This window comes from Neltuma alba, unplaced genomic scaffold (assembly GCF_004799145.2).
Source record: "Neltuma alba isolate B1F8T4 unplaced genomic scaffold, ASM479914v2 tig00012727_pilon, whole genome shotgun sequence".
NCBI classification, from domain to species: Eukaryota; Viridiplantae; Streptophyta; class Magnoliopsida; order Fabales; family Fabaceae; genus Neltuma; species Neltuma alba.
Window position 1 is genome coordinate 526,547 of NW_021637149.1, and position 27,502 is coordinate 554,048.

The 27,502-nt window shown below is 34.1% G+C and overlaps 3 protein-coding genes across 3 annotated transcripts; 2 read left to right on the forward strand and 1 right to left on the reverse strand.

Moving 5' to 3' along the window:
- The first annotated feature begins 557 nt into the window (after positions 1-557).
- On the forward strand, positions 558-1,274 carry LOC114730292 (lysine-rich arabinogalactan protein 19-like). The gene is made up of 2 exons (XM_028917340.1): positions 558-1,101; positions 1,213-1,274. The coding sequence occupies exons 1-2, from the start codon at positions 558-560 to the stop codon at positions 1,272-1,274; spliced, it is 606 nt and encodes a 201-aa protein (XP_028773173.1).
- A 1,416-nt stretch (positions 1,275-2,690) lies between these two features.
- Positions 2,691-8,099, reverse strand: LOC114730309 (uncharacterized protein At3g49140). The gene is made up of 11 exons (XM_028917352.1): positions 7,980-8,099; positions 7,635-7,728; positions 6,902-7,124; positions 6,471-6,573; positions 6,304-6,371; positions 5,373-5,540; positions 5,163-5,291; positions 4,677-5,000; positions 4,029-4,181; positions 3,553-3,648; positions 2,691-3,056 (listed from the first exon to the last, which is right to left on the reverse strand). The coding sequence occupies exons 1-11, from the start codon at positions 8,032-8,034 to the stop codon at positions 2,889-2,891; spliced, it is 1,581 nt and encodes a 526-aa protein (XP_028773185.1). The 5' UTR covers positions 8,035-8,099; the 3' UTR covers positions 2,691-2,888.
- Positions 8,100-11,442: 3,343 nt separating this feature from the next.
- LOC114730293 (uncharacterized) lies at positions 11,443-12,198 on the forward strand. Its single transcript, XM_028917341.1, has one exon. The coding sequence runs from the start codon at positions 11,443-11,445 to the stop codon at positions 12,196-12,198; it is 756 nt and encodes a 251-aa protein (XP_028773174.1).
- The last annotated feature ends 15,304 nt before the right edge of the window (positions 12,199-27,502 follow it).

Genomic DNA, 27,502 nt, shown 5'->3' on the forward strand with positions numbered 1-27,502 from the left:
TTAAAATCATTTGATATCAATCAATATTAATGTCATTTCTATATTAGATGAAAATGTCCGCTAGCGTCGGGCCCAAAAAAAGTTCACTAATGGCGCTTGGAATTACCTAAAAGTCACATGTTACCTGAACATATTTGGTTTTAAATTTATTTAATGAATTTAATTTCTTATTCATTCACTTGATCACAATATATTATTACAAGTTTGTACCAAATATATATTTAAATCCAACATAATAAAACTAGTGTACTTTTGTTATTTAAAAAATAATAATAATAAAGAACTAGTGTCCTTTAAATCCAACATCTTTCATTCCTCAAAAATTAATTCCCATATCAAACATGCAGACAAATAGCACCAGAATTAAGGTTCTCGACAATCATGAAAATGACGAGCAATAATCAGTATAATTGACTGATATTTTCCTAACTGATGCAGTTTCCATATATAATACATGATTCTGCATGCAAACTGCTTCATCTCTTGCCTATAAATTCTGTGCATTGAGACCTTCCTCATCATCTCAAAAAAGCTCTCCAACTGTGTTATTAACAGCCATGGAATCTGCAACTATCATGAAGATTCTTCTTCTTCTTCATATGCTTCTAGCTTTTGCCGTTCATGATGCTGATTCTGCTCTTCCTCATTCATCTCTTTGTTATTCTCCATCTCTATCTCCTTCCCCTCACGATTCTCCATCACCAATCCCGGTGCCAGAAGTTTCCCCGCCGTCTCCTACTACACTGCCGCCCCCACCCGCCGTTGATACTCCCGCACTATCTCCTTCCATAGATGAACCAGTGCCGGTGCCAGAAGTTTCTCCACCATCTCCCACGACACTGCCACCCCCGCCACCAGCTCCTCTTCTTCCACAACCACCACCTGTTCCTCAGATTCCTCCTCCAGAAGATGATCCCATTGCGCCACCTCCATTGTCCTGCGAGGACCAATGTATGCTGAAATGTGCAGAGAAAAAAGGATTTCGTCGATTGTTCTGCATTGGCAAGTGCTTGGCCATGTGCCAGATATTTCCGCCGGCCAATCATGCCGGTTATCAGTGTACTCGAGACTGTGTTATGAACAAACTCCACCATCAGCAAGGCAAGTATATTACTTAATTAAAACTCTTCATTGTATTGTCTGATTCATTTTCTTTTTTGATATATTCTTCTTGTTCAAGTTCTGATGAGATCAAATTGTGTGTTTTCGCAGATATTAAGAGTATAGACGGCTTGGTGAACACTTGTTACAATAACTGCTCTGAGAATGTCTAAAAGCGCTTCACATTACAACTGAAAGAGGATATTTAAAAATTTATGATTAAGCATACTGGCTTGTAATTCCTTTTACTATATGTATTAGTCATTCAAAAATAGATAATAAGAGGCTTTAATTTCCACCATATCATGTGTTTTCTCCCCATTTTCCTTTCTGTTTCTTGCTTCCAGTCTGTTTGTTCTTGTGCACCTGGCGCTAATTTTCCCTTAGAAAGGAAAACTACCCTTTAACGATCTCTTTCGCTCCGTTTTGTGGATGTTTAGAGAACAAGGGACAAAAGAGTAAAAAAAAGGTTTCATTCAAATTTTAATTAATAAATGATTTTAATTATTAATTATAGCTCAATAACGAAGGAATCTAGACCTTCAAACTTCTGGCTCTCTTGCAGTTTTCAGGTGCCCCAAAATAGAAATGACTTAATTTATATTTAAAGGCCATATAACGTGCGATCGGTCTTTTGTCTATAAATTTAAATTTATGAAATACTCGTAACTTCTAAATTTCAGTATTCTTTTTAAATTTCAATTTTACTCTCTCTTTAACGATATCTTAATTATTACTTGAGATTCTGTTGACAAAGGTCCGTAACGAAGCTGGACTTAAGATATGACAAGGGTCAGCTTTTGTTGTGAGGAGAGACTGCTTTAAGATCTTTCGTTGTTTGAAAGTTTAGAAGAGAAGAAGGCAAGATTTTCAACTATTAATCCAAAATCATCCAATTTTTCCTTCTTTTATAATATACTGTTTCTCTAGTTTGGTGGATTTTGAATGAGAAAATTTCCTTCTTTTATTGATTTCCGTGTTTTTAAGATAATGAATGAGTTATAATTAGTTAATTATAAGAATCGAGTTGCATTATATTAATATTCAGATACTACGTTATAACAAAGCTAAAACTATAGAGACAAAATTATCAAGTTAAAGTCTAAAGATTTGGAAACCAGTTTCGGTACTCATCCTTTAATAAGCACAATAATCTCATCAGATCTATATCATTTATATTTCATTTAAATAGTTCAAATTTGATTTCTCTTTTATTTTTATTTATTTAAAATAATTATTTTAATATGTATAGAATCTAAAATAGTGATGATCTCTTAACTATCATTTTTTTCAAAAAAATATTTTTTTTCATTTAAAAATAAATAATTAAAGATTTTAAATCTGGACTGTTCAAATTAGATATAGACAGTCCAGATCTAATGAGCTTAAAATATTCATCAAAGTGATAAACACCGAAACTGATTCCAACACTAAGTCACAAATGAGTTAAAACCATGAGGATCAAATTATTAATTTTCCTAAAAGCAAGAAAGTTAAATGACATTGAAATATTTTCCCTTTTCAAGTGACTACTCTGTTTTTTATTCATCATCAGCAAGCCACTCTCGTAAGAAATAATGTTGTAATGCTTTGTGCAAAATGAACATGTTCTCGGTAAAATAGAATGCCAGAATCATGTGAATATAAAAGAATGAAAAAGAATATACAAACAAGTCCACAATGGAGACAAATGCACTGATCGAAAGGCATTACCTTTCGATTAACATTAAGTGCAATAAAAATTACAAATTGTGATAGCATCCGCATCGCTTCTTTTCCCTTACCTTTTACCTGCTATACACAATCACTTGGCCAAATGCGTCCAACAATCCACAAGAGTTCACCTGTAACATAAAAGGTTTTAACTTTCGTTTTGATGCGTTTGCTTCATTTTTGCTGACTCTGGGGAAGAGTAAATCATTGAGTTGTCTCTCAGCACTGTACTCGGATATGGCCTGCAAAGATAGTATTTAGTATCTGCAAAATTGACCCAGGAGAATGTGAACACGTGAATATGTGTGAGCTCCCAAGAATTCCCCAGTTGCACCTCTTAGCTACTGTTTGGTATGAGGGACATAGAGGGAAAGGGAGGAGAAGGAAAATTTCAATGAGCTCTACTTAAAAAATTGGAAAAATAGGGTCTTGAAATTTTAATAAAGAAAAGAAGTAATATAAAAGAGTAATAAAAATTAATTAAAGCTTTTGACCCCACTTTTTAATTTTTAAACAGACCTCATTGAAATTTTCCCTCCCCTCTCCTCCTCTCATTTTCCTCATACCAAGCAGACCCTTGGCATGACAACTATCTTTTGTTCAGTGGGCTCAAAAGATTACTTTTAAGTGACTTTAAGACATCCCCCGACTTGACTTTGCTGGTTTAGAGGGATAATGCAGGGAATAACCATATAAAATGGAGAATGCGTAGCATGGGGGGAAAAAAATCTGATTTACCCTTTTCTTAAATACGAATCTCAATGTTTGAACTTGAGTTCCTGAGCAAACCCGTAGGTCAAATCCGAGGGAGTCCACACAGATAAGTTGTGCTTCCTGCATTGCAACCAAGAGATAACATTGACAGCAAAAACACGTGATATATGTGCGTATGACAAGCAAAAAGCTTTAAATAAGAATGGATGACAAGGGAGCTGATAAATTGCACAAATGGTTTAGCCATTCTTATGATCTTTCGACAAATTATTGCCCAGTTGTAACTTAGGAGTTCTCATTTAGAAAGCAACATCTGAAAACGTGTTGCCAAAATTATGGGTAGCCTGGTACTACCAATTTTACTAGTTCAAAATATACAAGAGATTGCGTATTTCTTTCTAGTTAAATAGATAGCTTAAAATATCAGTGAAAAGCATCTATGGAAATCACGTATGGCATGAGGGACGTTGGACGAAGTTATCCAAAGAGTTCGGTATTACCTCCACTTGTATGCCCTTACATCTCCAACAGAGAGACTTCAAGGCTTGTGTGGTCTTTTCTCCATCAGCTTTCAGACGAGATACGATCTTAGAAGCTGAGTGAGCAATCGCGTCAGGCTGAGCTTTCATGTAGTGTTCTACTTCGAGGTCAGCCTACAGAGAATTGGAATAAGCAACTTTATTTTTCAAGCAAAACTGTAAACACATCATAGGTAACAGTCATCCGATTACTAATTTTAACCCAGACTGAATACGTAATGTCTCATTTTATACCCTAGGGAAGCAATAGGATCTACATCGTTGACTTGTTAAAATAACACATGATTAAATTCATCTGCATTACATAGTAATTAAAAAACATATCTGAAGACGTGCAAAAAAGTTTTACACTAGAGAACGTGAGAATATACTCTAACCCCACTGAAGTCGCTTTATAGCTTCTCCTATAAGTATAGAATTTATAGTTAGGCTTCTCTATGGTGACTGGAGAGCAAATAATAGAAGCATCATCTCAGGTGATATTCTGCTCTAACAACTGGGAGTATTAGGAAGTAAACAAGAAAAAAAGGGGCGGAAAAAAAAAAAAAAGAAAAGAAGGAAAAAGCCCACTCATGTTCAAATGCAAACAATACAAGTCCACAAACATACCGGATGTCCATGGGCAGAAAAAAGCTGAATCTTGACCATTTCCAGTTTGAAAAATGAACTCGCATTGGCAGGAATATCATTATTCTCCAACTGTGATGCATTATCTCTGGATGACGGTGGATTATGCACTTGACCATTAATCACACCAAGATTTTTTCCACTGTTATCTTTGGGTTCATTCATGTCAGTATTGCTGGACAGATTGGTAGACAAATGCTTCTGTATGACAGATTGTTCTTCAATAAAGGCAGGTCTTAACAGACCTTGGATAGCTAGGCAAGCCGGTGGCTGTTCCATCCAATCAATTGGATCGCCTGAAGCAATCTAAATGATGACAAAAAATAGACAGATATTTTTAATTGACTACCTTAAGTCCATGTATAATTACAACAGAAAAGTTTCTAAAGACCACAAAAGTTACTGTCCTGTCATCTTAAAGGCACTGCCAAGCTCCTTACTATAGTAAACTCTATCTTTGAAATTTACCTCTGCCAACTTTTTGGCAAAATACATTGGATCAGAATAAGAATGCATAGTCCCCAATTTCGCCCAGCCTTCCAGTGTTTCATCAGCCTCGTCTTGCCCATCCTCATCTGAAAAAACTGCAACCCATTCCTGCAAACAACTGTTAATTGTTATACTTACATTAGGAAATGATTCTATAGATCAGAAGCACATTTGAAAAATAAATCCAACCGAATCATAATCATCATTCCCATCTTCATCTTCATCCTCTTCATCATCGTCCTCTACATCACTACTGTCTTGATTATCAAATTCTTCGATCCCGAAGTCAATTTCTGAAGCAGCTGATAAGTCCATTTCACTGATCATTTCCATGGTATCAACACCAACAATAACTTGCTGCAACTCACAGAACAGTAAGCATGATTACAAAACAATAAGGTGGTAAAGGTTAAAGATACAAAATAAACATTGAGTCATGAGGTTGAATGGAAGAAAGAAAGGAAAAGTGAATGATTTATATAATCTCCCAAGCATTTGAATATAATCATGGGATAATGTAACATTGGGCATGATCATTTGTGTTGAATGTTGTATAAGGACAAACAGCAAGCCATATAATGAGAATATAAAATGATTGTTAAAGTTGAAGCCCAAATGATTGCATTTTTGCATTTTGCTGACAATGATAGACTATAGCATCCAAGATGTTGACCACATAAATTTCTGGTTCACAAGATGATTTTCATACAATAACGAGGTCATTATATCCCGTAGCTATGACCTTTTTTTGGTAAGAGTACCAGAATTTATAATGACTTCAAAAGAAGCAATCTTTTCCTGTGTTTGCTGTTGTTCTTTTTAAATGGCTGGGTAAGAATTGAACCTCACAAAACACGAAGTTTCCTTCTTTGATATCCAACCAGGCAATCAACAATAATTTAAATAAGCACAGTAACAATGTATATAGCTAAAGTTTCCACTCAGTAAGAGAGAAAGATAAAGAGACGTGAGCATCACCCCCCCCCCCAAAAAAAAAAAAAGTTACAAACAGATGAGACTGAGATTGCTTTAAGTATGCTTACATGCACATTTAGGTAAAAAAATTAGAGCTTAGACATTCTCTAGAAATTACCAAAAAAAAAAAAAAAATTGCCCATACCACGAAGTTATTTTCTGAAGTTAGGGATTGGAAAATATCTTCACCATTCTTCACTTGAAAGTATATATCTGAAATGCACAGCATTTAATGGGTGGTTGAGCCATCCGAACACAAGAAAACTTACAAGTATGCATAGCATAAATGACAAACACCTTGCCCCCACTTACTTCCATGCTCATCAGTCAAATAGGGCATATCAGGCCAAATAATATTTTCATGAGCTTCGTCATTGATCAAGCTTGAGAACATCAGTGTTGCCTTACTGTTGACCTAAAAATGGCCAATCAAATCATTATCTGCTGCATTCTGAGTTGTATCATTCGGATGATAATGATAAGTCTAAATAAAAATTTCCACAATCTTGGTCTTGATTCTAATTTTATAGAAACAAATTGTCAAAGGGTATAGAATCTTAACCCTCATTATGTTCAGGTAGATAGATTCTACTCTCTCTCTCCAAATTACTTCATCTTCTGGCAAAGCCAATCAATTTAATGCCTTGATAACTTTTCTAGCTTCAATTTTATTAGCAGTTTACATCACCACCCAAGTTCAATCCTGTATACCATCATGTACCACAAGGAAAAGAAAATAATACCTCAATGATTGTTCTACCGGTTTCTGCTGTTGTAAGCCTGGCATCTCCATTATTCTCTAATGCCGAATCGGCAATTTCCTCAAATGGATGGTAAGATGGCTTTCCATTTGGCTCTACAGGACCCTCAGCTGAGCTTGAACGCTCTGCTGATGCTTGAATTCTATTCTTTACAAGTTTGTCCCGTCGTGTGAAGAGAGTTCCAATGGATTTTTTACTTCTACCCCTGTGCATTTATAGTCTCTATTATAATTTTCGTCCGATAAAATTATGTGCTGTTATGCATTACAGGTACGCAAATTCTTAACCGAAACGTTACGGCGTAGAGATAAGACAGTTCAAAATCTTACGTTTTAGGAAATCGTAATCATCACCACGTTTTCAAGAAGCTTTAACAGAGACCATGAAAGGGTAGGGAAGTGGCATTCTACACGACTGAAGACACTGGCCAATTGGTTCAACAAGTCAATCTAATTAACAAAGTCTGACGCCCAAGCTCATTGGTCTCATCATAGGTTTCCCAAAGGAAACTTCTCTCCTGGGACTGTTTAGAATAAGTTCTCATTTATTATGTTTGATCCTTATTTTATCAAGAAAGTCGAAATAAGCTGGGACAGCACTACTTTTCAGCCCCTATTCATTAAAGTTTCAATATTTCAAGACTAAATTTTCAATTTCATATGGGCACATACTCGGGAGGATAAGAAGTCTCAAACAGAGAGTGAGGTCTGAGTACCATGGCGTGTCAAGACAGCAGGCACGAGCAATACGGGAGGAAGCAGCATGGACTAGCCCGTTTACATCATCTGTGCTCCACATTGAACGGTTATCTACGAAAGACGAATACGTCAGAATCCATTCATCACGACTCCATTTTCGACACCTAAGAGGATGCTCAATGCAGGATAGACTAGACTTGTGAAGACTATAACATTGCAGAAAGCTAACTTCCTGATCTTGCCGCTTCCAACATGGTAGCTTTCAGAGCTTAAACGGCAATCATGGAAGCAATGAAAGCATTTGGAGAAATATAAATGAGCAAAGTAAAGGGTTCAGAGAAAACGAGAGAGAGAGGGTGTACAAGATAGGGCAGGGGCCGAGAATCGGGCGGCCATGGTTGGTTCGATAATCATCATCGTCAGGCGTTCAAATTGTGAAGAGTATGATATTATCCACAAGCATTTTTTCAGTTCCAAGGGAAGAGTGCGGGAGGATGAGGCGCTCTTGGCTTTGTTGGGCTATGATCTTGTACAGCGTCCCCACAGTCTATCCGGACGCCTCTCCTAATCTGATTGGTGCATCATCAAAGCCGAATATCCTTTTCTCGCGGGAGAATTACAATGAAGATTTAAATAAAAAAATAGAAAAATAAATTTTAAAAGTTGTTATTTTCATTACAGGATTTGTCACTATAAACTGTTAAGGTCATTATTAAAAAATTTTAATAATTATTTTTCTTTTGTAAAACTTGATTGTAATTCCCTTAGCTTTATATCCAAAAGGCAGTTGTCTGACCACAGAAATTAATGAACTACCATGCTAATTGGACCAGCCACTGAAAAAAAAGGATTAGCAGGGGCACCGTTCGCTGGTAATAAAATCGGTCTCAGTTAAAATAATATAATTTAAAATTATGTAAAAAAATATTATACACAAATTTATCCATATTTTCCTATGGTAAAGCACAACAACATTACAAATAATTAAAATCATCAAATATCTCATATTACTGAAAATTTTGATTGAATTTGAGTGTAGTAGTGGGAAAAAAAAAGGAGCTTAAAAAAGGCTTTCTCCTCCCATATCGCCCGTAAATTAAAGATTATGATGCGTTGGATTGTTAGAAAAATTAACTTAGAATGACATGGTGTGGTAAAGGATTTCAAATCATTCATATATCTTCTAAAAATAGAAAAAGACGCCGGACAAAAGTTAATCATTTAACAAAAAGCTAATATTTTCTGAAAGTTAATCTTATTTTAATTTTGGTCCGCTCCCTAAAATTTGAAACCAGTAAAATATTGTTCCAGAAATATAAAAAAAATTAGACTGATTAAAATCAAATCAAATTTCAATATTGTAATTGTTCGTCCTTGGAAAATATGAAATTTTTTGAATTATTTACCATGTTAATCAATTACATGTAAGATTTTAGATTAAGCTAATCAAGGTAATGAAATGTCTGCATTTGTGTGTCCAATCACTTTATAATTCTAAAGAACATATGCTCCGAATTTACCCGTGTAAGAATGTAAAACAAAATATAGACTAAAAGGTCAAGGCACTTTTTTTTTTTTTTAAAAATCAAAGTATAGATATCTTCTGATTGGAAGTAATTCTATTCGAGACACTGTTAGGTACTAAATATAGGCATCTCTCTTAATAGGAATTCGAACTTTGATTCATCATATTATGAAGAACTAATCCCTTCTATTATATCCAATCAGACGCAGAACATACGCTTTGGAATTTCCAAGTCCACGTCCAAAATGTCTAAGTCTTCCACTTGAAAAGGAAGCACGCAAATGACACTTTTCGTATTGCGTTATTAAGCGCAAATCAACTTTCAAAAATATGAGCATTAGTACAACTTCTCATTCAATAAAAGTATATTTTGAATAATCTTCAAATTATATACATTCATAATTGTTTCTAATCCCGCTTAAATTTTGGGAACACACAGATTTTTTGGGTAGATACGGCTTGAGTCTTCCGCCTCGCTGAAGCATGTCAACTTTATTTTCAACTTTGTGAAAACCATGCTTCAAATTTTCGTTTTCTTTTTCTGCCAGTATTTTCCGGTTTAGAAAACTGTATTGGTACTGTTTTACCGAATCAGAGTTGGATATATAAATCATATATATAGTATAAAACTCTCCCATTGACAACACTCTTCATTTGCAAAACTCTGGTGTGAGATCATCTATTAAACAATTATGAGTGGAGGACGTGAAAATGATAGTTTTATCTTCATCTATTAAACACTTTGGCTCTATGCTCACTGCTTCCCAATTTGAATTGTGTCCAGAATTATCATGGATATTATAAAACTTGTACTCTTTCTTCATGTTTCATTTGTTCTTTCGACGCAAGCGACAGAGGTTCCTTTGTTCAACCAGCTGCAGAAAGATGGCAATGCTTCTGTGAGATGCATAGAGAGTGAGAGAAGATCAATGCTTGCCCTGAAACAGGATTTTGTTGATCGCCATGGCGCTCTTTCTTCATGCGGAGAAGCAGAAAACAAGAAAGAATGCTGCAAATGGCGTGGTGTTTGGTGTAACCATCGAAGTGGCCATGTGGTTAAACTTGATCTCCAAAGACTTGACTCGCAAGGCACACTAGTTCCATCATTGGCTAGTTTCAATAATCTCACTGACTTCCCTAAATTCATTGCTTCTTTGACCCATTTGAAATATCTGGATCTCTCTTTCATGAATCTCAAAGGCAAAATACCTTATGAATTGCGAGATTTGTTCCGCTTGCAAGTATTATATCTTGATTCAAATCAGTTTGAAGGTGGGGCACCTAAGTCCTTGGACTTGCGCCATTTACAGGCGCTGGATCTAAGCTTCAACCATCTGAGTGGTGAAGTACATGATTTTGTCGAATCATTCGGGTGCGCGAACAATTCCCTGCAACTATTGGGTTTGTCTGGGAATCAAGTTGCAGGTCGATACCAGATCTTTCTGAGTTCTCTACTCTCGAAACTTTAGAACTTGATTGGAATCAATCAAGCGGAGCCTTACCTGCTGGCATAGGACAGCTGTCAAGTTGAGGTATTTAATTTATTCATTGGACGTAATTACTTGGAAGGTGTGGCTACTGAAACACATTTTTTAAGATTCTCGAAGTTGCAACAATTAGATTTGGCTTTTAATCACTTGGTCTGAAAAAGTAACTTATTTGTAATCTAGCTTTTGAAAAAGTAAGATTAGGTAAAAGTTAAATTGGGTAATGTAAATTGTGTTTGTATTAGATTTTATAACAGTTGGTTTGTAAAAGTTAGATTGAGTAAAATGTTATTTGGATTATGATTGAATAAAAGTAAGTTTAGGTTATAAAATTATCAAAATGAATATGAGTTTCGTTAAATAATGAGAAAATAATGGAAGGAGTGACAGAAAATTATTATTCTAATATTATTCTAACAATTTTCAACGGTCATAAGCCCGATTGCCACTTGAAAAAGCTACCTCTCCCAACTTCGGTTGGCCTTATTTTTGGCCCCTAAGTGCTGTCTTGTACAAGCTCTTCCAAACAGGCTTATTTTTTCAATCGGGTTTCTGCTCTGCAAAATAAGCTGCTTCTGGCCCATAAATCGTGCTCTCAAACACACACAATGTTAGTGGTCATTGGGTTCCACCTTTCCAGGCCAGTATACTTTTGCTTGCTTCATGCAAATTGGGTCCCGCCTTTCCGACATGGCTTCGAAGTCAGCAGCATTGTCTTTGGTTAGACATTTCAAATGCTGAAATTTCAAATGTGGAAACTATGGGCATCGACATGACTCTTGTCCTCTAAAGAGAATCAACACTGATGCTGTAATGAATAACCAGGCTGTTCAAAATCCCAGTTCGAATGATCAAGGAGCTAAAGAGACTTCATGTATGCAAGATCAATGGAAGGTTGTCCAGAAAACACGCAGACAGAGGAAACCGAAGGAGAAACAAGGAGAAGCATCTAATCACGCTAATTCTGGGTCAAGATTTAATATCTTGATTAATGAGGAAGATAATCAAGAGGAGAAAAAGGATAATGGTGAGACGCACCAGATGAGTACGGAAGATGGTATGACAGCAACAAAGCTGACGAGTACGAGGCAGCAACGTCCACTAAAAACGAGAGCAGGAAAAGAGAAAAAAGGGACCACTGTTACAAAATATGACAAAAAAAAGGAGAGCGAAGGAGTAGCGAGGCCACTACTAACGGACGTGCGTCAGAGTAGCAGAGCAAAAAGAGTGGAAAAAAGAACAAGAGATGCTGATGAGGCTCTTCCGAGGCAGAACGATGAAGTGTTGATGATTACCATGGGTGAGAATAATACGGACGGACAAAATGAAGATATGGAATTTGAGAGAAACGATGTTGATCCGGCTGGTGAAATGGAGACAAGGAGTGGGGAAAAGACAAAAAATTCCCACTCCAACATTCCAATTGACCCGGGTGAAATGGAAATAGCAGAAGAAGGGGATATAAGAATTGGGCCGGTGGATAACAGCCCATATGCAATTTCGTCCCAATCTAGTGAGCAAAGTGGTGATATCATTGTGCCTGAGACCCAAATGGTCTTTGGGCCATGAATGAGCTCCTTCTTTTTTTGACCAATCCTTTTATGGATAAAATTTTTTATTGGAACACAAGAGGATCCAGTGGACCGGGCCTCTTTAGAAATCTTAAAACCTTGCTGAATGGACCAAAGCCTGCTATGGTAATTCTTGCTGAAACGCACTGCACTGACCAGATTCGTTTCCGTCATTTCCATGGTATGGGTTATGATTGCCTCAAAATAATTCCTAGTGAGGGTCGTTCTGGGGGCATCGTTGCAGCTTGGAGAAGTAGCTCTGCGAAAATTACCATTTTAGAGGAAGATCGTCAATTCCTGCATATTGAATGTTCTCTAGAAGGATCTTCGCCTTTTCTCCTTACCGCCATATATGCTCTTCCCCATTCGAATTTTCGACAGCTTTTGTGGGGCAAACTGCGTCTCTTCTCTAGTCAGAATTCGAAGCCTTGGGTTGTTTATGGGGATTTCAACGACATCCTGCACCCAACTGAACGAATTGGAGGAGTCCAAATTAATTTCTCTAGAATTCGTTGGTTCCAGGAACAGATTCATGGCTGTGGATTGTCTGATCTTGGCGCCAATGGTCCAAAGTTTACATGGAAAGGGCCGAAATTTAATAGGTGTTTGCGTCTCTATGAAAGATTGGATAGGGCACTTGCTAATACATGCTTCATATCCTCCTTCACGAGCTGCTCTGTCAAGGTATTGCCAAGAACCCAATTCTCTGATCATAATCCTCTTGTTTTATCCTTGGGTTCTCTTTCTTCTACTGTTACGGTGAATCGCCCATTTCGGTTTGAAGCGATGTGGTTATCGCATGATTCTTTCTCTGATTTCTTAAAAGGTAATTGGACCCCCTTAGGAGATATTAGTGATAATTTGGAACATTTTAGTAAGGAGGTGCAGAGTTGGAATAAGGAAGTGTTCGGTATGGTAGAAAAGAGGAAGAGGAATATCATGGCTAGACTTAATGGAATTCAAAACTCTTCGTCTTATCCTTTCTCTAGTTTTTTGTGCCAACTGGAGGTTAATCTTCAACAAGAATTAGATGAAGTTATGAAATTAGAGGAATTAAAATGGTTCCAAAAATCTAGAACGGATTGGGTTGCTAAAGGTGATAGAAATACTAGATACTATCATCTTAAGACAACTATGAGAAGAAGGCGAAATAAGGTTCTCACCTTGAAGGATAATTCTGGTAGTTGGGTTGAAGATGAACAGCTTTTGAAGAGTCTCGTGACTGATTATTTCAAGAAACTCTTTCAGTCAGAGGGGCAGAATCAGATAAATTTAAAGACTGAGACAACTTTTCCCAGGATTGATTCTGCTAGAATGAGAAATTTATGTGCTGTTCCAACAGGTCAGGAAATTCATGATGCTCTCTTTTCTATGGGTCCGTATAAGGTACCAGGGGTTGATGGTTTCTCCCCTATTTTTTTCCAAGCTAACTGGTCAGTTGTGGGACCATCTTTATGTCAATTTGTCCAAGAGGTTTTTGCTGGGAAACAGACAGTGGAGGAAGCTAACAAGACCTTGATATCTCTCATTCCTAAGAGGGATCAACCACAAATAGTAGAGCACTTCAGACCTATATCTTTGTGCTCTGTTCATTACAAGTGTATCTCTAAGGTGATTACTCTTAGATTAAAGAGTATTATGGATGATCTCATTTCTCCTTTTCAAGCTGGGTTTATTCCGGGTCGACATATACAAGACAACATTATAGTGGGGCAGGAGATCCTTCATACGATGCGAAAAGCAAGAGGAAGAAGAGGACTCATGGCTCTAAAAATAGATCTTGAAAAAGCCTATGATAGACTCAGCTGGAAGTTCCTACAGCAAGTTCTTCAAGATGCAGGAATGGATGATAATTTTGTTAATCTTATTATGCACTGTGTTTCTAGCACTTCTTATAATGTTTTGTGGAATGGGGCTAAGACAGACTTTTTTATACCTCAAAGAGGTCTCCGCCAAGGAGACCCCATTTCACCATTTTTGTTTGTGTTGTGTATGGACAGGTTATCACATCTAATCAATGATGCTGTCAATCAAAGTAGATGGCGTCCCATCAGAGTTACTAAGAATGGACCTAACATCTCTCACTTGATGTTCGCTGACGACTTGCTACTCTTTGGAGAAGCGACGGAACACCAAGCAATCTGTATGATGGAATGCTTAGACCGTTTTTGTGCTGTGTCAGGCGAGAAAGTTAACAAGGCGAAGTCTTCTGTTTTCTTCTCTCCCAAAGTGACTACTTCGATGAGGGGAAGATTAAAGGAAATTACAGGAATGAAAATCTCCTCTGAAATTGGGAGATATCTCGGATTTCCTCTTACTGAAAATAGGAGGAATAAAGAAAATTTTCAGTACATTGTGGACAGAGTCAAATCTAAATTGTCTTCTTGGAAAGCTGATTGTCTTTCTACAGCAGGGAGGATCACTTTAGCTAAATCAGTTTTGAATACTATTCCCTTCTATCCAATGCAAGTTGCCAAGATTCCTGCAAGCATTTGTAATGACATAGAAGCTATACAGCGCAATTTCATTTGGGGAAGTACTCAGGAGCACAGAAAATTTCATCCAATAGGGTGGGAGCAAATTGTTTTGCCAAGGAATTATGGAGGACTTGGTTTTAAAAGGCTGTCCCTCATGAATAAAGCCTTCGGAGCTAAGTTAGCTTGGAACTTGGTGGCTGGATCAAACAGCTTGTGGGCTCAAATTTTGCAGCATAAATACATGATGAGGAGCGAGGATACTCTTTTAAATGTGCAGCAAGGAGACTCTAAGCTTTGGAAGTTTATCTGTCAACAAAAAGACATCATTGATCAAGGTACCAGATGGCAAATTCGAAATGGTCAGTTCGTGAATTTCTTTAACCACTGTTGGCTCTTTAAGGAAAGAAAAATTAAAGATCTTTGTCTTCGAGAGCTATCACCGGAAGAGGAAATCAGTACGGTCGCTGATTGGGTTTCTCATGGTGCTTGGGATTTTACCCGGCTAGCCAACATTGTCAATAGAGAAGTAATACAGCAGTTAATTGCAACTCTTCCACCTATCACAGAAGCAGGAAATGATGTCATGTTATGGAATGCTCACTCTCATGGTAACTTTACTGTGAAAAGTACTTACCATATGCTACAGCAGCTTCCAACCAATCTCCATAGCCCTGTTTATAAGGCTATTTGGAAATGGAAAGGAGCTGAAAGAATCAGAGTTTTCTTATGGATTTCTTTTCAAAATAGACTTCCTACAAACCAGTGGAGAAGTAGATGGTCTCAATCATCACCAATGTGCTCCTTTTGTCAAGTTGAAGTAGAAGATATGATGCATATCCTTAGAGATTGTATTTATGCTAGAAAATTATGGATGAATTTATTAAACCCAAACTTTCATTCACAATTTTTTGCTGCCTCTAGTAAAGATTGGTTTGCCATGAATCTTAAAAAAGAACTTGGCCTAAATTCCACACCTCCCTGGAATTTGCTGTGGGGAGTCGCTACTTGGCACTTATGGAGATGGAGAAACAGCTTTATTTTTGAAGCTAATTTTGCAAAACCAGAGAACCCAGCTGCTGTTATTACAAACTGTTGGAAGAGTTTTGTGCAGAGTAATGACATACCTTGTACACAACAACCCCTTTCTCAACGGGCTTACACAAGGTGGCTACCCCCCCAACCTGGTTGGTTGAAATTGAATGTAGATGGTGCTGTCTCATCAACTAGATCTAAAGCTGGTTGTGGTGGAATAATTAGAGATCATAATGGATCTTGGATTGTGGGCTTCACACGCACTTTGGGCAATTGTGATATCCTCGCTGCGGAAGAATGGGCTATGTTAAGAGGTTTGGAATTGGCCTGGGATTTCGGCTTCAGAAGAATCATTTTAGAATCAGATTCAAAAATTTTGGTGGAAAAGGTGCAAACCAAAGATACAATCAATAGTAGCAGCCTTCCTCTCTTTCAGATTTGGAAATTGCTCAATCTCATGTGGGAGGTGCAGGTGACTCACGTTTTCAGGGAACAAAATCAGCTAGCTGATGCTCTAGCTAAGCAAGGACTTTCCTCTAATTCTATCTTAGACTCTTGTCCTTCTTATCTGGGAACTTTGCTGTCCAATGATTGTATGGGATTTAATTCCCCTTTTGACTCTTTAATTTAAATTTGGGCTCAGCCCTCGTTCTTACCAAAAAAAAAAAAAAATGCTGAAATTTCTGACACAATCCCAAATTGGTTTTGGGATCTTCCTTCGGAAAACTTAAATATTCCGCACGATCAGATTATTGGCACGATTCCAAATTTCCCGGTACTACTACACCTTACCGTGGAAATGTATCTGAGCTCAAATTTGTTTGAAGGTCCAATTCCGCCCAATTTATAGAAACTAGTATCATTGGATTTATCTAATAATAGATTTTCAGATGCTACTGATTTCTTGGGCCCAAATGAGACAGTACATTTAACTTTTCTAGATATCTCAAATAATCAATTGTCTGGAGCCCTTCCTGATTGCTGGAAATGATCTTCTTCAGTGTCGCAAATAATAGATTCTTTGGAGAGATTCCTGATTCATTGGGTACCCTGAGACAAATTCGAGCATTTTATTTTGCAAACAAAAAATTTCCAGGTGAAATACCATCCACTTTTGAAAAACTGCACTTTGCTCAAAATATTTGATGTTGCCGAAAACAATTTCTCTGGATTATTTCCAAGTTGGATTGGAGATGCACTGAGAATGTTGCGTGTACTTATTCTAAGGTCCAATATGTTTTCTGCCCTCCAATATTTGCCATCTTCCTCAAGTTCAAATTCTTGATCTCTCCATGAACAACATCTCAGGTAGTGTACCCAAATGCCTCAACAATCTCTCTGCTTTGGCGGATAAAACAAACTATATATGATGTAGATACAAGTTATTCGGTTTTAGATAATGAACTCCGTGGTCTTAAAGGAGTAGTGGTAGTGGTTGGGCTTTTAGTCAATGATTTATTCGAAGATAGTGCATCACTGGTGCGGAAAGGTAAAGAAGCTAAATATCAAACTATCTTGGGACTAGTGAAGAGTACTGATCTCTCCAACAACACGTTAACAGGAGAAATTCCAAGCAAAATGATGGATCTCGTTGGATTGGTTTCCTCAAACTTGTCAAGAAACAAGACTAACAGAGTAATCCCTGGAAGCATTGGACAGTTGGGGTCATTGGACTCACTTGATCTATCAAGAAATCATTTGATTGGAAGAATTTCATCTGAACATGCACATATAGATCGCCTCAGTGTAATGGGCTTATCATTCTATAAACTGTCTGGAGAAATCCCACACGGAACTCAACTTCAAAGCTTTGATGCGTCTGCTTATGCGGGAAATCTTGATCTCTGTGGAGCTCCCCTCCCTAGATGTCCAACTAAGGGTGTGTTTGGATGAAACCAAACCGTGGTTTGGAAAAGTGATTCTGGAGAATAGATTCTGGAAAAAATAGATTCTGTGAAGAATAGATTTTGTAAAAAAGTGATTCTGAGAAGTGAGAGTGTTTGGATAGTTGTTATCAGAAGCACTTTTTATATATACAAATTACTAAAAAAAAGACATAAGTTAATATGATAATTACAGAAAAAATAGATTTTATGATATATTTTAATTTGAAGAAATAAAATTGTTAATAATATGTTTTTTACCAATATAATTAATAATACATAAGATAATATAATTAATAAATAATTAATGTCTATATATATTTATAAAATATAAGATTAAATATATTTATAAAAAATATGTTTATAAAAAAAATAACAAGATACATATCATATAGGCCCTCACACTCTCCCTTTTTTCTCCAAAAGCAAAAAAATTTTGCTTTTTCCAAAACCATGGTTTTGACCCAAAACCATGGTTTTGGTTTTTGGAGAGGCTGTTTGGGTAGCATTTTCCCCAAATCATGGTTTGGGTTCCCAAACCATGGTTTGGGGTGCTATCCAAACAGAGCCTAAGCAAGTCAGAGATAATCATGAAAATGATGGACGTGATCTTGAAGACGATGATCAATTTTTCAGCCAATTAGGGTTCTTCTCTGGATTTTGGGCAGTTTGCTGCCCATTGGTTTTGAAGAAATCATGGAGGCATGCCTCCTTCAAGTTCTGGAGTGAGGTTTATGACAAATTCTACGTGATTGCAGTCATAAACACGGCTAAATTACACAGATGGATTGGATCGGCTCCAACATAACGGTAACCAACATTTGTCTCCATCTTTCCAAAATGAACTGATGTTTGCATGTATATGTCACATATAAATTTGTTGCCGGCTTTTTTACCGGCATACTATACACAGTGAAAAAAAAAAAACCAAAATATTATACTCCTCCGGTCCTAATTATAAGACCCAATTGACTTATTTGAGGAGATTAAGGAAGTAAGTTAAGTTGGTTATTTATAATAAATAAGTGTTGTCATTCTTAAAATATCATTGCTAATTAAGTATATTGGCTAAAACTATCATTATTATAAGGATTATGTTGGAAAAAAATGCATAAATATAAGAGACAAAATGGATTGGGTCTTATAATTAGGACCAAATAAAAAGTCAAATTGGGTCTTATAATAAGGACCGGAGGAGTAATTTTTAAAGTCTTTATCAGCATACTATGCTTAAAACTGTTTTTAGAAAGAACAATTTTTAAAATATACACAAGTCGTTCTTGTCAAGAACAATTTGTATGTAAAATAATTCTTTACTTGAATGATTTCACTTTTTGACAAATTATTTATTTTTTAAATGAAAAAGTAAAATTGTTAACCTAAAGAATGATTTTACTTTTTTGACAATTTATTTATTTTTTAAATCAAAAAGTGAAATTATTCACTAAAAAACGATTTTATTTTTTAACTGAAATATTTTCACATGTGAATCCCTTTGTAATTTCCTTCATAATCTAAATATTCACTTTTCTCACTTGTCAACTCAACTCATCCTTCCTATGTAAACCTGTGAAGCTAAAGCAAATGCACGTTTTTATATATTCTATTTCTTCAATTTTGATTTTTTTGCTTCATCTTCTTTCATCCCGAAATTCACTCTTGTTCTTCTTCTTCTTCCTCCTTATAGTTTATTTCTTCACCTTCATTGTTCATAGATTATTTATTTGTAATTAAAATAAAAAATAAGTTTAAGAAATAGAGATTTTTTTCCTTTTGTTTCTTTCACTATTTCTATAATCTTATTTATATTAATTATTAATTAATATATTATTTGTACTATATAAAACATGCCAAACAGACATCTTTTTAATGTTAAAATTCTTTCTTGTGATATTATTTTAATAAATAACAGATCATGGAAATCTTTTTTAATTTTATGCATACATATTTATTTATACCTTATAATACATATTTATTATTCATTATTGTTGTAAAATTTAATTTAATAAATATCAATTTATTTCATGAAACTAAAAATTTAATTGGGTTAAAATCTTTTTGGGCCAAAATAATTGGGTTAAAATGAAGGGTTCAAAAATAAAGATTTCTTCTTTAATTTTTTTTCCAAGAATATCCAAAAAAAAATATTGAAAGTTATGATCACTCCAGTTGAAAAAATAATATGATTGTGCTTAAAAAAAAATAGAGCTTATATCAAAATCTTAACATCTTAAACAATATAGTATATGAGAGTTTTACCGTCAAAATAAGAGGCATTTAACTTAAAAAAAGTATAAATATTCCAAATTGTTGAGTCTACCACTTTATCTCTTGAAAATTAGAATAATAAAATATTAGTTCACTAAGGGTAGTAGGGATGAAAAATAAAATTCTATATTACAATTGTAAATTAAGAAACACAAAGAAAAGAGAAACAATATACCCACAGCAACAGTAAAAGAACTTGTCAAGTGTTTGGAAGCAAGAGTAAAAAAATAATAAAGTAAAAGAACAATGAAGGTAGAGCTAATAAACCACAGAGAGGAAGAAAAAGAAGAAGAAGGGTGAATTTCGGGATGAAAGATGATGAAGCAAGAAACCGCAATTGAAGAAGTAGAATATATAAAAGTATTTACATTTGCTGTAGCTTCACGGGTTTGCATGGGGAGGATAAGTTGAGTTGATAAGTGAGAGAAACAAATATTTGCATTGGCAATAAAATTATAGAGGGATTCACATGCAGAATATTGTAGTAAAAAAGTGAAATCGTTTTTTACAGGAACAATTTCATCTTTTGATTTTAAAAAAAATAAAATATCAAAAAGTGAAATCATTCAAATAACATACAGATCGTTCTTAACAAAAAAGATTTATATATAATTTAAAAATCATTCTTCTCAAGAATAATTTTATAACATACTGATAAATACTTTTAAAATTATATTATTTTATTTTTTACTGTATATACTGTACCAGTAAAAAGGCCTTTGTTGCCGAATTGCTCACAACATGCTTCGTCTGAGGTTCTTGTGAAAACTTAATTTAGAATACATATTCTCCTCACGCAATTAAGCGAATGTGTTTATTTATTCATTTGTTTCATATCTTATACTCCGTTAATTAGCTAATGAAAAAGCTGTGTAACCTTTAATTTGTTATTTAAAGATCGTAGTTTGTTGCAAGGAATGAAGAGGATCTGCAGCCCATCGTTACCTGATATGCTTCTTTCAACTTCATCATGAAATCAGATTACACATATATGCCATTTCCTTTTGTCCTTTTGGCTTTACTTGGACATTATGGGAAAAGAGAAGGTATACATGTTTTAATGTATTATAAGAAAACAATTGATAGAGGAGAGGCTTTTCATACATGTTGGACCAAGCTAGCTTCTTTGTGATAGTGATCATATTGTTCATCAGTTGGGTTCCGTCTTAGTTTCGGGTCAGACTCTTTCTTAATAGAAATCACCTACTCATTCATAAGCCTTATCGAGCCATTATTAACGTTAATTCTCTGGCCTCTCTTTATATGTCAAAAAAGATAAATTAATTAATTAATTTTTCGTTGGCCAAATTGCAAGGTAAATAATTTTCGGGAATGAATTTATAATATAAAAATTATAATTAAGCAAGTAATGCTGGTTTTTTTTTTCCCTGCCAAGTAATTCTGTATAGATATATATTTTGCTAAAGTATAAGTATTTTCTTATTGGAGGCAATCATATTTGAGACACTGTCGAGCATTAAATGTGGGTACCTCTCTCAACAGAGATTCAAACCTTAATTCATCATATTATAAGGAACTAGCTCATTTTATTAGACTCAACTCGTGTCGGTAATAATTCTGTACAGTTAAAAGACTGTTTTTACTTTCAAAACCCCGATCATTGGAGAAGCCTTTTTTCCCAAAAACAAGGATGGCCCAAAGAAGGCCCAAGACTTCAACAAGACTAGGATGTTAAGCAAACCAAACACGAACACTGCCATGGAAATCTAATCAAAAGGTCCAGTCTCCTTTTCAAAAATATCTTGAAGAAACTGATGTGCCATGAACAAAGATTTCCCTCAGGTGGGAGTCTTGTGAATGCAACAATATTAAATATTTGGTGGTAGAGTTTTGCTGCCTTCTCTAACCATGATGAACTTAATTTAGATTATAAATCTTTCAATTAAAGAGACTCTGTATTGTAAACTTTCAATAACTAATTTACATATAGCGAATAATTAGTAAAAAATAATAAATAAGTAAAAGATATATTTTTGTTTCTCAATATGTTCTTATAATTTTTGGCCAAAAAAATGTTTTCATAATAAAAATGATGAAAAAGAATGCATGGGAAAATATGGTTGAAAAAAAAGTGTGACAAATGAGAGAAAATAAATAATTATGCAACCCTACTTTCTTTTCGCTAAATTGCGCTTGCTAATAACAAAAATCCTCTTAGCTTGTGTCCATTTGATATCAACTATTTTAATTTTCTAATTACATGTAAAAAAGTAATGTGGCTAAACTATCCGATAAAGAACACACATATTTTTTCAAAAAAATATTTATTTTAAAAAAAACAATTACACTATCTGTTTAAGTTCAAACTTACAGAAATTTGAAGTCTTTAGCCTAGCTAATTCTTCCATAATGAAACATAAAAATGGACCACCGCCCTTCCTATTCATTTATCAATATATTAAAATAGGATTTTAAATTTACTGTAAAATAACACGTAGATTGGAAAGTATCACCTCCACCCATATTTTCAAGTCTATATTTTTGTCCTTTCAATTTTGGAATGAAGTGTCACTCTCATGGTGGAAAAAAACATTGTGGAAGAAACTGAAACCGCATGGAAATTTACCATGCAATAATATAAAGGGCAAGTTTGGAATAGCGAATAAAAAAACTTGTAAACAAATATTACGTAAGTCGAGAAACTTCTTTTATATATTTATCTCATATTTTATAAATCACGACTAAAAAATTACTTATATGTTATTTTAAACATAGTCAAAGTCTTTGATCACAAAGCCTTTCACCTGTCCAGTATATATCTAATTACGCGCATAAATAAGAGCATATGCAGCCAAAACTATCATATTAATAAATGAAGTCAATTGTGGAAACTTCACACTTCTCAAGAAAAGTTGATGGAAGTTTCTCACACGGCTCACAGACATTGTGAAAGAAAAGGAGTCATGAAGCCTTTCTCACGGTATGACAATGTCAAGGTTGTTAAGAGAAAATGACTTTAAATTAATTTTATTAACTATAAAAATAAGCCATCACACAAGTATTTCATAATAAGTCATGCATCCTAAAATTACATATATTTATATTATACATCTAATTTTGCGTATGTTTTCTTTGATCTCTCCCAAAGTTAGCATTTAACTCCTATAATAAGAACATATGCAACCAAAATTGTTATAATATCGTTTAATGAAGTCTCTGCTAAAAAAAAAAATCATTAATGAAGTCAATTGTGGAAATTTCTTAAGAAAGAGTCTCTCATACGGCCTAATATATATGGACAGTTTGGGGATAAGAGGGAAAGACAAATCAATTCTTAGGGTGCCCACCAATTCAAATATCTTGTTCTTCATCGCTCACTGAGTTCATAATAATTAGGCAATTGGAGTGTTATGTCTAATATTATATTGCATTTTCTTTTATCAATATTATTATATATAATATTAATTTTATAATGAATTACATGATCCATAAACCAATTCTCTCTATAGGAGCTAAATAATTAATTTACAAATATTAAAATTAAAAAAATTATATAACTTAATTATTTGTAATAAATGTGTGTTAAATTTTTTTATTCTTTAATATACACTTTTGATTATTACTTCATTACTAGGAACCTTCTTTCATATAGAGATTAATAGGGATATGTTAAAAAAATTACAAATTTCAAAAACAAAGTGGATTAAGATTTTATATTTAATAAACTTTATATTAAAAATTAGAGGAAGTAATACATTTCGCAACAAAGTTTAAATTTTTCCCGTACAATGTGTTATGAATTGATGCAAATCTTTGCATTAGCAAGTAAATGATTTTTCGTCCACCGGAAGTCGTACCATAATGATTTTTAACTACTCGATGATAGAGTTTTGTCACATTTTGCAGCTATGCCCGGCTCAATTCAAATTAATTCGGAACGCATGGAAACAAGTAAATATGATGGTTTTTAATCCTTTTTTTGTCAGATATTAGAATTAGAATTTAATCTAAACGTAAAGTTTGGTTCGAAACTCAGGTTTCCAAACCAAATTCGGGACGCCTCTTTCATTTTAGAAGTCATTGAAGTCGCTCTTACGACAACTCTGCTTTCTTCTTTGGACCTTGACTAATTTAATTTGCTATTACATGTAAAAAAGTAATGTTACTACAAGAAAAAGAAAACACACAACAAATTTTAAAAGAGAGGACAAAGAAAAAATTTGTGTTTCGGTGGAAAAGGAGGCAGCATTGAAAGACAAAGAACAAATTCGTGAAGGGTCATTTATTAAGTGAAGAAAAATGGAAGAGGGTGGTTAGAAAGATGGAGAATAAAAAAAGAATGAGAGGAAAAGAAAGAAAGAAGGGGAGAGCGAGAGAAAGAGTGCGCGGGAGAACGAGTAGAGCTGCGGTCTTTGTAAAAGAGAGGACAAGTTTTGGGGATAATTTAGGCACATAAAATTACTTCTTTTCATTAAATTTTCTTCATAAATTTTTCCTATATATTTTGAACTTTCCAATGACAGTATTATTATAGTAATTAGAGAAAATTTTGAGACTTATATATGGGATAAGTTTTGAGTTTTGATGAGTTTTAACCACAGTATTGTAGATCTATTATAGCAGATCATTTCTATCAGTTTAAATTTTCCTATTTGTTGGTTTTTAATATTTAAATTAATTTATTTAATTGAAAAATCTGTTATTTATGAGATATATTATATTTGTACCGATCAAAATTATGTTAAATAATTTATTTGAGTTGTTTGGCATATTATTAAGATTTTAATCGGTTTAGTTTTATTTATTAGATGACTGGAGGTTTTAAAATAATTATTTTAGCTAAAAGAGTTTACTATTTGTGAAGAAAAAGAAATATAATAGTTATACTATTAGAAATTTTGAGTAGATTATTTATTTATAAATATTTGAGTTACTATTGAATTTTTGATGATTTTATTTTGAGGTTTAAACTTTAAATAGAATTTTTTTGAATTTAAAATATAATAATTTCATATTTGAGAATTGTGGAGAATTCTTTTTATTAAAGTGAATAATCCAAAGGATGGAAATGAATATTTTGGCCTGTTAGGAAAATTTATAAGTTAGTTTTGAAATACTTAATTTTTGGGTTATGAGAGTTGTGGAAATTTAAAATAAAAATTAAATTAGAAATTTAACTATATATAAGCTTAATTAATTAGCTTATATTAATATGTGATTATATTAATTTGTGGTTATATTAACTGTGTAGATTAATTATTGAATTACTGGTTTGAGCATGGGGTTGACTTTTTGGTAATTCTTTTTATAGCCTTGACTAAAGGTAACCACTTTCCACTTGTTATGTATGCTTGTATGGTGTCTATGAGTGATTTTGAATTATATGAGATTCTTGAAATGCCATTTGATTATGATTTGAGCAGTGAAAGGCATTATTATTGAAATTGTCTTGAGATACCTTATGTTATTGAAAAACAGTTATGAAATTATGAATTTATAAATTTGTCATGTGGAATAAGAATTTATTGAAAAATGGTTTTCAGGGTTGATGTTGATTATTGAAATTTTGAAATCTCGATTTTGATAAATGTGAAAGTTATTATGTTATTGGTAAATGAGTATTTTATAAATCTCATGAGTATAAATACGAGAGGGGATAGTGAACGTTGATTGGTGGGAGACATATTATAGGGAGGATAAGGGGGTGAATTTTATACATATTATAGAGGTAATAAGGTGGGAGGACGCCAGATGTACACTGGTTGATCCTTTGGCCCTTCATGTGTTGTAGGGCGTATGACACCCTGTTAGTGGACTAGAGGGGAAACCCATGGTCCGATCTTGTGCTCTGTGGATTTTGGCCTGTCCATATCACTTGATCGGTGAGCTTATTATGTTGAACTACCAGTCACATGGGACAGTACTAACCCATGGGTTCAGTTAGAGGAAATAAGGTGGAATTGAGAGTGAGATATTTTTTATATGCATGCGCGCGCGCGCACACACATACATATATATAACCATGTGACAATTGTGAATGTAATGATTTTAGTAACTGTTCCACTTGACACCTCTCAAACACTTACTTGTATGCCTAATAAGTAGGATTGTTGGTTATTGAGGCTTTTGTCTCACCCCGTGGTTTAACATTTTTAGATAATAGCTCTAGGGCTGGTCCGTCAGGGAAGGCAACGAAGGCTTAGCTATCAAATTTATCTTGTATAGCCTCCTTTTTGTCATGTGATGAGTATTGTATATTGTCACATATAGCTCTTTTTTTGCATACTCTGATTTATTTGAGACTTATGATCTTAGTTACTTTTGTTGCTGGGTTGCTTGGGTCTGTAGGTTGTGAATCCACAATGACTTTTGAAAGTAGTTGATTACTGTTGGTTTGGACAAATTTTATTCAGAAAATATCATGTTATGGGCTTAGAGATGAATTGTGACATGCTGGGCCTTGCAAAGCCTAAGATCCAGCTATTGTGAAATATTATTAATTATGGTTTTCATATAATTTACTTAGTAAAACTCTTATAATCATGATAGACATTTTGAATAATTAGTTCAAGTCTTTTCTATCATGATTAACATTTTTGGCGAATCAAATTTCTTTTTATAACCATGGTAGCCTTTTCAAATATCATACTAAGATTCTTTTCTACTATGGTTAGTATTATTAAATTAGGAGTTTAAAAAGATTAGTAACAGGTTGGAGATAACCGATGTTACAAATTGTGCTTGCTAATAACAAAAATCCTCTTAGCTTGTGTCCATTTGATATCAACTATTTTAATTTTCTAATTACCTGTAAAAAAGTAATGTGGCTAAGCTACCCGATAAACAACACACATATTTTTTCAAAACAATAATAATATTTATTTAAAAAAACAATTATACTATCTGTTTAAGTTCAAACTTACAGAAATTTGAAGTCTTTAGGCTAGCCAATTCTCCCATAATGAAACGTAAAAATGGACCACTGCCCTTCCTATTCCTATATCAATATATTAAAATAGGATTTTAAATTTACTGTAAAATAACAAGTAGATTGGAAAGTGTCGCCTCCATCCATATCTTCAACTCTATATTCTTGTTCTTTCAATTTTAGAATGAAGTGTCACTGTCATGGTGGAAAAAAACATTATGGAAGAAACTGAAACCCCGAGGAAATTTACTATGCAATAATATAAAGGGCAAGTTTGAAATAGCAATAAAAAAAACTTGTAAACAAGTATCACGTAAGTCGAGACAAAACTCTTTTTACATATTTATCTCGTTTTTTATAAATGACAATTAAAAAGTTACTGATATGCTATTTCAAACTTACTCAAACTCTTTGATCACGAAGCCTTTCATACGTACAATATATATTTAATTTCACGCGTAAATAAGAGTATATGCAACCAAAACTGTCATATTAATAAATAAAGTCAATTGTGGAAACTTCACACTTCTCAAAAAAAAAATTGATGGAAGTCTCTCACAGGCTTACAGACATTGTGAAAGACAAGGAGTCATGAAGCTTTTCTCACGGCATGACAATGTCAAGGTCGTCAAGAGAAAATGACTTTAATCCTCCTAATAAGAGCATTTCGCAATTTATACATATTGATGACGATTTTAAAATTTAATTTTATTAACTATAAAAATAAGCCATCACACCAGTATTTCATAATAA